Source organism: Rhinopithecus bieti, unplaced genomic scaffold (genome assembly GCF_001698545.2).
Source record: "Rhinopithecus bieti isolate Rb0 unplaced genomic scaffold, ASM169854v2 scaffold_81031, whole genome shotgun sequence".
NCBI lineage: Eukaryota > Metazoa > Chordata > Mammalia > Primates > Cercopithecidae > Rhinopithecus > Rhinopithecus bieti.
The window spans coordinates 927,399-941,149 of NW_016830217.1; the positions used below are offsets into that span (position 1 = coordinate 927,399).

The window sequence follows — 13,751 nt, forward strand, 5'->3', positions numbered from 1 at the left end:
CAGGATGGCTCATGCCTGTAGTCCCAACTACTCAGGAGGCTGAGGTGAGAGGATCCCCTGAACCCAGCAGTTTGAGGCTGCAGTCACGGGACTTGCCACTGCACTCCGGCCTAGGCAGCAGAGCAAGACCCTGTCTGAAAACAACGAACTAGACAGCTAGCTAGCTAAGTAGCTAACTAACTAACTAACTAACTTTACTGCTTCTTGAGACTCCTATCCCTGGACTTTTAAAAATACATTATTATTTTTTAAAAATGCATTTCCTATTTTCTGGCTTAGAGAAAGATCTTTTCCTTCACATCTTTCTGGCTTTAAAATATTACTCTGGGGTGGCTGCTGTGGCTCACATCTGTAATCCCAGCACTTTGGGAGGCCAAGGTGGGAGCATCACTTGAGTTCAGAAGTTCGAGACCAGTCTGGGCAACATAGTGAGATCGTATATATAAAAACAAACAAGGCTGGGCGCGGTGGCTCACGCCTGTAATCCCAGCACTTTGGGAGGCTGAGACGGTCGGATCATGAGGTCAGGAGATCGAGACCACCCTGGCTAACACGGTGAAACCCCGTCTCTACTAAAAATACAAAAAAATTAGCCGGGCATGGTGGCAGGTGCCTGTAGTCCCAGCTACTCAGGAGGCTGAGGCAGGAGAATGGCATGAACCCGGGAGGCAGCGTTCCCCGTGGGCTGAGATGGCGCCACTGTACTCCAGCCTGGGTGACAGAGCGAGACTCCGTCTCAAACAAAACAAAACAAAACAAACAAACCAACCCAAAATTATTCTGAATGGGAGAAGAGGTTGCTGAAGGCCACAGTGGGGAGCAGGGCGCAGACACCCCGGCACAGTGCCGGCCAGTGGGCACCCCCAGCCTGACTCTATTTACCAGAGACCAGAGGCTGAAGTCCAGAGGGGTTGAGGGGAAAGCACGGCCGGTCCCTGGGGCCCTTCCCCCGCCTTGATCCCAGGGCGCCCCTGACCTTTGAGCCGGCTCAGGCTCCGGCTCCGGCGCGTGCACATTCGCCTCGCCTTTGGGGACCAGCCAGATCGCGGCGGCCTCGCGGGCTGTCTGGTTGGTGAGGTCGGGGCCGCGCGCGGCAATGCTGCGGCTGCTGGCGTCTGGCTGCGCCCGTGGGCCGGGGCCCGGCGTGGGCGCGCGTCCTGTTGCAGGGCTCTGCCACCCGGGGCTCCGCCAGAGCCGCCAGGCTTCCGACGCGCCCCGGAACCAGCCCCCCAGCCCCGAGTTGGTGGCCCGGTCGGTGGGCGTCTGCTCCATGATGCGCCTGCCGGTGCAGACCTCCCCCGAGGGGCTGGACGCCGCCTTCATCGGGGTGCCCCTGGATACTGGGACCTCCAACCGGCCTGGGGCGAGGTAAGGCCTAAAGGGCGGGGGCCGGGGACACGTGGAGGGACTGCTTGATGGCTGTCGGGCATGGAAAACACCGGGACAGGCGCCCCTGCTGGCCTCGGGTCGAGTTGGAAGCTGGTGGCCGGTTCCAAAATGCCCCTTATGGTTTGAGTTGGTTGAGTTCCCTGGACCCTCAACAAGCGACCCCCAGGGCTCAACATGGGCGTGGCCTCCCACATCTTAGTGTCGTAATTGGTCAAGAAGGGATTTTGGCTTGCCCGGTGGCTCATGCCTGTAATCCCAGGACTTTGGGAGGCCGAGGCGGGCGGATCACGAGGTCAGGAGTTTGAGACCATCCTGGCCAACATGGTGAAACCCTGCCTCTACAAAGGTACAAAAAAAAAAAAAAAAAAAAAAAGCCGGGTGTGGTCGCGCAGGCCTGTAATCCCAGCTGCTCTGGAGGCTGAGGCAGGAGAATCGCCTGAACCGGGGAGGCGGAGGTTGCAGTGAGCTGAGATCAGGCCGCTGCACTACAGCCTGGAGACCAGAGTGAGGCTCCATCTCAAAAAAGAAAAGAAAAATAAAAAGAAGGGATTCTGAAGCCTGAACCTTCTCTGTGTCCCCATCCTGGGGCCTTGCTGGGATGGCTGCTGTGGATTCCTCTCCTCCCCCCAGCTTACAGTGGCAGGTGACATTGCATTTGAAAGCAGAAACTGGCTGCCCCTTCCCCAAATCTCTAGATGTCACCTAACTCAAGAAATGCTCAAATGAAGGCAGTTTTCCTAGGATCAAATCGGAGAAGGCAAAATTCATTTTCCTAATTATTGAACATCAGCAATTTCTGATTCAGCTCAGCAACACTGTATCTGACTGCCCTGATCTGAATTATGAAAGCCAGCACTTATTAAATATCTCCTAAGTACAAGGTGCTTTGCATAGATTACCTCATTTAATTCTTACTATGGTGCAAGGTAAATATTTTACGGATTAGCAAACTGAGACTCAGGTAGATCATGAAATTGGCTAATGCCATTTAGTACACTTATTTAGTCTCTTCAATATATCGCCTAGATCAGTGATTCTCAAGTGGGGCAGTTTTGCACTCAGGGGACATTTGGCAATATCTGGAGGCATTTTTGGTTGTTACACCTTGGAGGAAGGGTGCTACTGGCACCTAGTGAGTACAGGCCAGGGATGCTGTTAAACATTCCATTATGCAGTACTGCAACATGGAATCATCTGGTCCCAAATTGCTGAGGCTGAGAAGCCCTGGCCTAAGCAGAGCCTGAATCTCTGCAGATGTCTGATAGGACGATTCTTCCTTCGGCAGATTCGGACCTCGCCGCATCCGGGAAGAATCAGTGATGCTTCGGACAGTCAATCCTAGCACGGGGGCCCTCCCCTTCCAGTCCCTCAGGGTTGCAGACCTAGGCGATGTGAATGTCAATCTTTACAACCTTCAGGACAGCTGCCGGCGAATTCAAGAGGCCTATGAGAAAATTGTAGCAGCTGGCTGTATTCCTCTGACCTTGGGTAATGTCAGTCTGCAAGAGCCAGAGTAGTTCTCTGCACTCAGGGTTTATTTATCAGGGGCTTGAGTACAGCTACTTCTCCCCTGCAAGCCACTGCGTATGTGGAGACAGTAGGAAAGACAGCATCTGTAATTCATTTATTTTAATCCCTGGGGAGAGAATATTTCACTTGTGCGTGCGTGTGGTGTGTGTGTGTGTGTGTGTGTGTGACAGTGTCACTCCGTTACCCAGGCTGGAGTATAGTGGTGCAATCTCAGCACATTGCAACCTACACTTCCCGGGTTCAAGTGATTCTCCTGCCTCAGTCTCCTAGGTAGCTGGGATTACAGGCACCCAACACCATGCCCGGCTAATTTTTGTATTTTTAGTAGAGACGGGGTTTCATCATATTGGTCAGGCTGGTCTTGAACTCCTGACCTCAGGTGATCTACCCTCCTCGGCCTCCCAAATTGTTGGGATTACAGGCGTGAGCCACCGTGCCCGACCTATGCATGGCATATCTTAAGCTTCAATAAATGTTAGCTATTATTATTATTATTTTTTTAGCTAATATTATTATCAGAAAGAATACTTTCCTAGGTCTGTGCTGTCCAATAGGGTAGTCACTAGCCACATGTGGCTACTTCTATTTTTTTTTTTTTTTTTGAGATGGAGTTTTGCTCTTGTTGCCCAGCTTGGCTCACTGCAACCTCCGCCTCCCGGGTTCAAGCGATTCTCCTACCTCAGCCTCCTGAATAGCTGGGATTATAGGTGCGTGCCACCATGCCCAGCCAGTTTTTTGTATTTTTAGTAGAAACAGGGTTTCACCACGTTGGCAAGGCTGGTCTCGAACTCCTGTCCTCAGGTGATCCGCCCGCCTCAGCCTCCCCAAATGCTGGGATTACAGGCATGAGCCACCGTGCCCCGCCTAAATTCAAATTAATTAAAATAAAATAGTTTCTTAGTCATATTAGCTATATGTATGTCACATGTGTGTCACATGTGGATAGTGGCTACCATATGGGCCAGTGCAGATAGAACATTCTCATCATGATAGACGTTTCTATTGAACGGAGCTATTCTAGGCATTTTCGTTTTTTTTTTTTTTTTTTTTTTTTTTTTTTTTTGAGACGCGAGTCTCGCCTGCGCCCAGGCTGGAGTGCAATGGCCCGGATCTCAGCTCACTCAAGCCTGCCTCCTGGGTTTAGCCATTCTCACTGCCTCAGCCTCGCCCAACGGCTGGGACTACAGGCGACCTGCCAAGTCGCCCGGTACTAGTTTTTTTTGTATTTTTTAGTAGAGACGGGTTTCACAACCGTGTTAGCCAGGGTGGTCTCGATCTCCCTGACCTCGTGATCCGCCGTCTCGGCTCTCCCAAAGTGCTGGGATTACAGGCTTGAGCCACCGCGCCTGGCCTCTAGGCATTTTCTTAGAATACGCTGCAAAGGCATTCCTAAAGTAGCTCTTGTCTAATTTCCTCTTTTATTTATTTTTGAGACAGGGTCTCACTCTGTCACCCAGACTGGAGTGCAGTGGCGCCATCATGGCTCGCTGCAACCTTGTCCTCCCTGGGCTCAGGTGACCCTTCCACTCCAGCTTCCTGAGTAGCTGGGTCTACAGGAGTTTGCCAGCATGCCCGGCTAATTTTTGTATTTTTTGCAGAGATGGGGTCTTAATGTGTTGCCCAGGTGGACCTTGAATTCCTGGGCTCAGGCGATCTGCTTGTCTTGGCCTCCCAAAGTGTTGGGATTACAGGTGTGAGCCACTGCGCCTGGCCTATTTTACTTTTACTTTTTAGAGACATGGTCTTGCTATGTTGCCCAGGCTGGTCTCAAACTCCTAGGCTCAAGCTATTTATTTATTTATTTATTTTTGAGACGGAGTTTCACCCTTGTTGCCTAGGCTGGAGTGCAATGGTGTGATCTCGGCTCACTGCAACCTCTGCCTGCCGGATTCAAGTGATTCTCCTGCCTCAGCCTCTGGAGTAGCTGGGGTTACAGGCATGTGCTACCACGCCCAGCTAATTTTGTATTTTCAGTAGAGACGGGGTTTCTCCATGTTGGTCAGGCTGGTCTTGAACTCCCAACATCAGGTGACCTGCCCACCTTGGCCTCCCAAAGTGCTAGGATTACAGGCATAAACCACCATGCCTGGCAAGCTACTCATATTTTTGAGATCGTGTCTTACTCTGTCGCCCAGGCTGGAATGCAGTGGCACGATCACAGCTTACTGCAGCCTTGACCTCCCAGGCTCATTAAGCAGCCCACCATTCAATAAGATCTTATTGTAGCTGTGGTTGTAGCTCCCCAGTCTGAAAAGGTGAAACTTGGGTTAAGATTATTCAGCTGGGCACGGTGGCTCACGCCTGTAATCCCAGCACTTTGGGAGGCCAAGGCAAGTGGATCACTTGAGGTCAGGAATTTGAGACCAGCCTGACCAACATGGTGAAATTAAGTCTCTACTAAAAATACAAAATTAGCCAGGTATGGTGGTGCACACCTGTAATCCCAGCTACTCGGGAGGCTGAGGCAGGAGAATTGCTTGAACCTGTGAGGCAGAGGTTGCAGTGAGCCGAGATTGCGCCATTGAACTGCAGCCTGGGCAATTGTTAGAGCAAAACTACACCTCAAAAAAAAAAAAAAAAAAAAAAAGAAAATTTTCTAAAAAATCCTCCAATTCACTTTTCACACGTTTTTCTTCTTCCTCTTTGCAGGTGGAGATCACACAATCACATATCCCATATTGCAAGCGATGGCAAAAAAGTAAGTCCCAAATGGCTTGGCCCAGCAAGGTTTCAAAAGCCAGAAGCTAGGGAATGAGTTGTTTGCTGTTAGGTGGCATTAGGTGACTGCTGCTGGCTCAGGTTATGAGCTGCTTCTGGGGATCAAAATTAAGGTTGAGCTCCAGGCGTCTCTGTCAGTCACCAGCTAGAAGCCAAGACAATTTATTATGAACACTTCTGGCCACCCTCCCTTGCCCTAGATCTGCCCTGGTATGTGTGCTCAGCATTTTCAACTTGCCTCTGCTTTTGGAAGATGAGCCTCTAGTGAAATACACAACCTCAGTTAACTTCAGTTTGTTTTGCTTCAAGGGCCAAAAGCAAACACTGACAGGCACAATAGTGGGGCTTGCTGAGAGGCCCTTGTTTCCTCCTAAAAGGGCACCTTTCCCAGACAATCAAAAGACTGATTTGCCAGTAGTGGAAGTCTACCCGGGGTTGGCCGACTTTGGCTAATTTAGTTTGAGAAAGGGACAGAAGGACCGGGGTGGAGGGTGGCAGCTGCAGAATGTGTCTATGGAAGCACATGTGGGTGGCATTCTGGTTGCAGGTGGGTGGGTGCAGGTCTTTGCTCAAAGCTACATTTATTTCTCACGGATTTGGATCATACGTTTATTTTGGGTGACGGGCAGGGGTTGGTGGAGGTTATGGAGAGAGCTGGACTGAAGCTTCCTCTTCCTCGGTCGGAGAAAGGGTATGTCTTGGTTTAGTTGAGCCTTCAGCCAAGCTCGCCTGTGCCACCACCCTTGATTCTCATCCTGTCTCTAAATGAAGCATATTCTGGGTGTTAGGTGTGGGTGGCAGCCAAAACATGTCTATTTCCTGCCTGACTCCTGTGAGTTTATTGTTCTTCTGAGATGCTAAGTGATCTCAAGAAGACAGGAACCAGTTGCAAGGCAGAAAATGGATGCCAGGTCTCCCCTTTGTGGCTGTGAATCGTCACCAAGTTTTGGTGGCCTGAAGGGTGGCTGTGCTAGGGCCCCACAGGGAGGGTTGGCCTCTGAGCTGCCCTGTTGTCATCAGGCATGGCCCAGTGGGGCTGCTGCATGTGGACGCGCACACGGACACGACCGACAAGGCCCTAGGAGAGAAGCTCTACCACGGGGCGCCCTTCCGCCGGTGCGTGGATGAGGGTCTCCTGGACTGTAAGCGGGTGGCGCAGATTGGCATCCGGGGCTATTCCACAACGTTGGATCCCTACAGATACAACCGGAGCCAGGTGACAGACCGAATGCCCCCCCACCCCTGCCCCCCAAAATGCCTTCCTCTCCATTGCCTCACCAGTGGCAACCAGGGATTCAGCAGGGGCTTTACTAATCAAGTCTGAAAGCAGGGATAAAAGGCTGAGTTTGCATCCTCAGGGGCATATGGAGCACAGGAGTGAGGAGGTTGGTTTATGGGCCACGGGAAGTCTATCGCTGGGGTGGGGAGACAAGCAGAAATCGACCAACCCCTTTGGAGGGTGCTGGCTTAGAAGAGGGGAGGAGGCTGGGTGCGGTGGCTCACGCCTGTAATCTCAGCACTTTGGGAGGCTGAGGTGGGCGGATCACCTGAGATCAGGAGTTCGAGACCAGCCTGACCAACATGGTGAAACCCCCGTCTCTATTGAAAATACAAAAATTAGACAGGCCTGGTGGCACGCATCTGTAATCCCAGCTACTCGGGAGGCTGAGGCCGGAGAATTGCTTGAACCTGCGAGGCGGAGGTTGCAGTGAGCTGAGATCGTGCCAGGCTGAGTGGCACTCCAGCCTGGGCGACAGAGTGAGACTTCGTCTCAAAAAAAAAAAGAGGGGAGGAGGTCTGGACCCAAGAGGAGTTGCCACTTTCTTAGTTCTGGTCCTCATACCGTCTAGGCAGAATGGCTCTCAGGTACACATGTGTGACAAGACCCCCATGGGAAAGACCCAAATCCCTTGCTTTTAGAGTGTGCCAAGGCCAGTCTTCTGGACAGAGCAATTCAGAAGGTGTTAGCGTGAGCTGCTGAGTTTCCCACTCTTGCTTTAGCAAAGCTTCTCTCTGATCCCAAATCCATCAGTCAGCTTTGACCCTGCTTCCTTACCACTCATTGTCCCTCCCTTCCTCACTTGGAAAATAGGATGATAGTTCCCTCCTCATGGAGATGGAGGGTCAAGTGTGATGTGTGCATAGAGCTGAGCAGGGGGCTGGCAAACAGGAAGTGCCCTGTAAATGCTGCCAGGCAGCAGCCTCAGTCCCTGTCTCCACAGGGCTTCCGGGTAGTTCTGGCTGAAGACTGCTGGATGAAGTCGCTGGTTCCTCTGATGGCGGAAATCAGGCAGCAGATGGGAGGCAAACCCATTTATATCAGCTTTGATATTGACGCTCTGGATCCTGCCTATGCCCCAGGGACAGGGACACCTGAAATTGCTGGTCTCACTCCTAGTCAGGTAAGGAGACTCCAGTGAAGATTCCTGGGGGTGGAGATACTTAACACCCATTTTCCTGGGCCTTGAAGCGAATCTTCAGGAATCAGGATAGGATGTTTGTTTGAGATGGAGTCTCACTCTGTCGCCCAGGCTGGAGTGCAGTGGCACGATCTTGGCTCACTGCAACCTCCGCCTCCCAGGTTCAAGTGATTCTTCTGCCTCAGCCTCCTGAGTAGCTGGGATTACAGGCACACGCCACTAAGCCCGGCTAATTTTTGTATTTTTAGTAGAGATCGGGTTTCACCATGTTGGTCAGGCTGGTCTCAAACTCCTGACCTCGTGATTCACCCACCTCGGCCTCCCAGTGCTGGGATTACAGGTGTAAGCCACTGCGCACGGCTGACAAGACAGGATCTTAAGAGCAGAGCACCTAGGCCTTCACTGTTCTCCAGGGTGAGGATAAGTTTGAATACCCTCTTACTGAAGGGTGATTGATTTTGGCAAGGGCCTTCGTTTCCTATCTGGGATGTAATAGTCCTTTATTTCATCCTTTATTTGCTCTTCCTGCCTTCAGTTCATCTGTCACGAGAACAATAGTTCATGGGAACAACATTATAGCATCCTCTCTTAAGAACACTAAACTTGGCCAGTTGCCGTGGCTCACATCTGGAATCCCAGTTCTTTGGGAGGCTGAGGTGGGTGGATCACAAGGTCAGGAGTTTGAGACCAGCCTGGCCAAGATGGTGAAACCCTATCTCTACTAAAAGTGCAAAAATTAGCCAGGCGCAGTGGCAGGCGCCTGTAATCCCAGCTACTTGGGAGGCTGAGGCAGGAGAATTACTTGAACCATGGAGGCGGAGGTTGCAGTGAGCCGAGATCGTGCCACTGCACTCTAGCCTGGGCAACAGGGCAAGACTCCACCTCAAAAAAATCCAAACAAACAAAAACACTAAACTTGGCCGGGGCAGTGGCTCACACCTGTAATCCCAGCACTTTGGGAGGCCGAGGCACAAGGTGGGTGGATCACCTGAGGTCAGGAGTTTGAGACCAGTCTAACATGGAGAAACCCCATCTCTACTAAAAATACAAAATTAACCGGGCGTGGTGGCACATGCCTGTAATTCCAGCTACTTGGGAGGCTGGGGCAGGAGAATCACTTGAACCTGGGAGGCTGAGGTTGTGGTGAGCCGAGATTGTGCCATTGCACTCCAGTCTGGGCAACAGGAGCGAAACTCCATCTCAAAACAAACAAAAACACTAAACTTATCTTTTTAGGGTTAAATTTAAATAAAAGTGCATACAATGGGCCAGGTGCAGTGGCTCAGGGAGTAACCTCAGCACTTTGGGAGGCCCGGGTGGATGGATCGTTTGAGCCCAGTCTGGGCAACATAGTGAGATCCCACCTTTACTAAAAATAAAAATTAGTCTGGTGTGCAAGTGTGCACCTGTAGTCCCAGCTACTAGGGAGGGTGGGGTAGGAGGATCAGTTGAGTTTGGCAGGTCAAGCCTTCAGTGAGCCATGATCACACCACTGCACTACAGCCTGGGTGACAGACACCCTGACTCAAAAATAAATAAATAAATAAAGTGCATGCGATGGCACACCTACCTACCAAGGTAGCTCGAGTTTTAGACACACCCAAATAAAGCTCCAATAATGTGTGTGGGGAGTAAATGCACGGAGGCAGAATGGTTATGACTAGAAGCTCCCCGAGGGCAGGACCTACATATTGTTCCCTACCTTGTCCTTGGAGTCTACAACAGTGCCTGATACATACAAATAGTAGGCACTCAAAGACATTTGAGAGTAAATGAACGAAGACTGCTTAAACCTAATCAAGTACCTTACATCCTCTAACACCTTAAAGGAGGGTGGCCGTAACTCTGTCTCTTGAAATGGCTATAACCATCCTCTCTTCTCATGAGGGATTTCTGAAACACATTCCTCATCCCTCTGCTTAGCAACCTTCTGGGCTTTTCACCTGCAGGATGGAAACCCTTTCAGACAAGGTCACTCTCTTCCCATTAGTCTCCCTCACTTATTCTGTCTTCTGGCCACATCTCACCACCTGAACTTTTCCCATCTTGGTGCCTTTGCCTGTGTTTTTCCCTCTGCCTGGCCTATCCCTTGAACTGGGTATTTCCACCCTGGGGAAGCCTTACCCACCTCTCCAGGCTGTTACCTGTGCTGATACCATTCTGGGCTTGCTTTTCTTGAAGCCCTTGGTGCAAGACATTCAAACGATTGGTTTCCTTGTCTCCATCACCACACCATGCAGCCCTCAGGAGCAGGGACTGTGTATGCATTATCTGTGCCTCTGGGAGGCCTGCCAGTGTGCCTGGCAGTCAATAAATGTTTATGGAGGGAAAGCCAATTCCAAGCCAAAGGGTGGCGTGTGCTGGGAAAAGCTCTGCTGGGTGCTTTTCACTGTAAATGATTACCACTGTGGACAACTCAGTCTTGATCTTGAATAGGCTCTGGAGATCATCCGGGGTTGTCAAGGCCTGAACGTGGTGGGCTGTGATCTTGTTGAAGTTTCACCACCGTATGATCTTTCTGGTGAGTAAGCAAGAAGACTGTGATCCATGGGCAGCTGGCAGCTTAAATTACATGAAGCTAGTTAATAAGCAGAAAATGGGGCTGGGCGTGGTGGCTCATGCCTGTAATCCCAGCACTTTGGGAGGCTGAGGTGGGCAGATCACCTCAGGTCAGGAGTTCAAGACCAGCCTGGCCAACATGGCGAAACCCTGTCTCTACTGAAGACACAAAAATTAGCCAGGTGTGGTGGCACACACCTGTAATTCCAGGTACTCGGGAGGCTGAAGCAGGAGAATCGCTTGAACCCAGGAGGCAGAGGTTGCAGTGAGCTGAGATGGCGCCAGTGCATTCCAGCCTGGGTGACTGACAGAGCGAGACTCCATCTCAAAAAAAAAAGAAAAAAAGAAAATGGATGAGTCCCTTATATGACTCGGGGAAGTGGCTGAGCATGTCCAACGTTGAAGAAAACACACCTATTACTGCACACCTTACAAATATGAGCTCATTAACCCTAACAAAACCCCTAGGAGGTAGCTAAGTATTATTAGCTTGCCCACCAATCAGCAGAAGAGAAAGAAACCAGCCTGCAGTCTAGTGACAAGAGTGGCCCAGTCCCCCTCTCCTTTGACGTTTCATTGCAAAGTGAATTCTAAAGCATAAATAATATATGTTAATATTTATCAAGTAGGAACTTAGCTGGTTAAGATCTTGGAAGCAGATGCCATCCCAATCATTTTAATGTCGACAAGCTTATGGAGTTGGGCCTATCGACCTCAGAGGGTAGATTATATATTATCTAAATATATACAGTACACATCATTATTATAGGTTCTCCTTTGGGAAAAGTCTGTTCTCAGAGTAAACAAAGAAATTTCTGAATTTTAAAATATGATTCCCAAATGATGCTTGATGGAGGCAGAGAGCCCGGGCCGAGTGTTCACAGCTGGTGGGTACCCTAGAGGGGTACACAAGATAGGGCTCTGGAAAAGGAGGCACAAGGGGAAGAAAGCTCAGGAGTCTCAAGGCTTGGCTCGGTGGGTGGTCTGCAGGGTATTCATGTCAGGTTTGACTTCTTCGTAGGGAACACAGCCCTGCTGGCGGCTAACCTGCTGTTTGAGATGCTGTGTGCTCTCCCCAAAGTGACAACCGTCTGAGTCTTGTGCTCTTCAAGACAAAACAGATTGCGTCGCTGACAAGTTCTCAAGAAGAACTTATGAGTAAGCAGTCTGAGAACTAAAGAGTTGATGCCAAGAAAACTTTCTGCCGAAAGTGTCATTGCTGGCTGTGAAATCGGGATATTCAGTAGAACTCTCACCCAAACAGCAATATTTCTAAGGAACTTGGATTAATTGGAAAAAAAAAAAGAGTACTTGTACTGCTTTTTTTCCCTTTGATGAAAGATGGAGGATAAAGGGGAAGTGTGGAGAATTTCTTTCAAGATTATCTAAACATTAGAAACATGAAATTAAAAAAACCCTATGAAATAATACTGTATAAGCATTCCATATTTCTATATCTTTTTTTTTTTTTTTTTTTGAGGACAGAGTTTTGCCTTCTTGTCACCCCAGGGCTGGAGTGCAATGGCATGATCTCGGTTCATTGGCAACCTCCACCTCCCGAGTTCCAGCAATTCTCCTGCCTCAGCCCCCCGAGAAGGCTGGATTACAGGCGCCACCACCATACCTGGGCTAATTTGTATTTTTTATAGAGATGGAGTTTCACCACATTGGCCAGGCTGGTCTTGAACTCCGACCTTAAAGTTGATCTGCCCGCCTCAGCCTCCTAAAGTGCTGGGATTACAGGCGTGGGCCACTGCCACCCGGCCGCTTTTAAAATTTTGATGATCTGCTTCCTAGAGTATTAAGTATCTTCCTTTAAAATATAGCTCCTCCTCGGACACTGCAGTGAGCTGAGATCACACCACTACACTCCAGCCTGGGTGACAGGGCAAGACTCCATCTCAAAAAAAAAAAAAGAAAACAGCTCCTCCTGTCCTCCTATGAGGTGCTTAGGGCTGCATCTTGGTTTTAGGACCACTGTGAATGTTAACTAAAAAGTATAAAATAACACGGAGAGCCCAGTGAAGAAAATTCTTGCTCAGAAGCCTAGAAGGGTACACACAATGTTTTCTAAACTAGAAAACCTAAGGCCGGACATGGTGGCTCACGCTTGTAATCCCGGCACTTTGGGGGGCCGAGGCGGGCAGATCACTTGAGGTCAGGAGTGCGAGACCAGCCTGGCCAACATGGTGAAAATCCATCTCTACTGAAAATACAAAAATTAGCTGGGCGTGGTGGCGCATGCCTGTAGTCCCAGCTACTCAAGAATTTGAGGCAGGAGAATCACTTGAACCCGGGAGGTGGAGATTGCAGTGAGCTGAGGTCATGCCACTGCACTCCAGCCTGGGTGACAGAGCGAGACTCCGTCTCTTAAAACAAACAAACAAACAAAAAACCAGGCCGGATCCAGTGGCTCATGCCTGTAATCCCAGGCCTAGGCGGGTGGATCACCGGAGGTCAGGAGTTCAAGACCAGCCTGGCCAACATGGTGAAACCCCATCTCTACTAAAAGAAAAAAAACAAAACAAAACAAAAAACCCAGAAAACAAAACAAAACTAGAAAACATCAGCTGGGTTTTTTTTTTTTTCTGAGACGGAGTCTAGCTCTGTCCCCCAGGCTGGAGTGCAGTGGCCCGATCTTAGCTCACTGCAATCTCCGCCTCCTAGGTTCAAGCAATTCTCCTGCCTCAGCCTCCTGAGTAGCTAGGATTACAGTTGTGCGTCACCACGCCCGGCTAATTTTTGTATTTTTAGTAGAGACGGGGTTTCACCATGTTGGCCAGGCTGGCAGCTGGGCTCTTAATGTTACTTACTGTAACTCATTTCCTGTAAGACTCAATCTACCCTCAAGTTGATGTACCCTCTATGACAGCAATTCCTGAAATCTGCAGTTCAGCTGTGGTGATCTTAAGCATGTGTTGAGTTACATGCAAATTCAATTCTGTTGATAATGTGTCCATAATCAAGTCATCATCTTGCAATGCAAGGGCTACCCCATAATTATCACACATTAAAATAGTTTATTTCTTTTTCCATTCTGTAATCTTAAAATAACATTAGCTTCAGTGCCTGTTCACAATACAAAAAAGTCAAAAAACAAAAAACCACCCAAAACATAAAAAAGAAACAATTTGA

General features: G+C 49.6%; 1 protein-coding gene across 1 annotated transcript; it reads left to right on the forward strand.

Moving 5' to 3' along the window:
• Positions 1 to 953: 953 nt before the first annotated feature.
• On the forward strand, positions 954 to 13,651 carry AGMAT (agmatinase (putative)). Its single transcript, XM_017865282.1, has 7 exons — positions 954 to 1,368; positions 2,675 to 2,877; positions 5,569 to 5,617; positions 6,658 to 6,853; positions 7,860 to 8,039; positions 10,494 to 10,578; positions 11,638 to 13,651. The coding sequence occupies exons 1-7, from the start codon at positions 1,097 to 1,099 to the stop codon at positions 11,709 to 11,711; spliced, it is 1,059 nt and encodes a 352-aa protein (XP_017720771.1). The 5' UTR covers positions 954 to 1,096; the 3' UTR covers positions 11,712 to 13,651.
• Positions 13,652 to 13,751: the final 100 nt, after the last annotated feature.

What these genes read in the sequence shown, in the direction of transcription:
- AGMAT (XM_017865282.1), top strand. Translation starts at nt 1,097, where the DNA reads ATGCTGCGGCTGCTGGCGTCTGGCTGCGCCCGTGGGCCGGGGCCCGGC. An exon ending in CTGTATTCCTCTGACCTTGG is followed by an intron (nt 2,878 to 5,568) that starts GTAATGTCAGTC and finishes TCCTCTTTGCAG; the next exon opens with GTGGAGATCACACAATCACA. An exon ending in ACAGATACAACCGGAGCCAG is followed by an intron (nt 6,854 to 7,859) that starts GTGACAGACCGA and finishes CTGTCTCCACAG; the next exon opens with GGCTTCCGGGTAGTTCTGGC.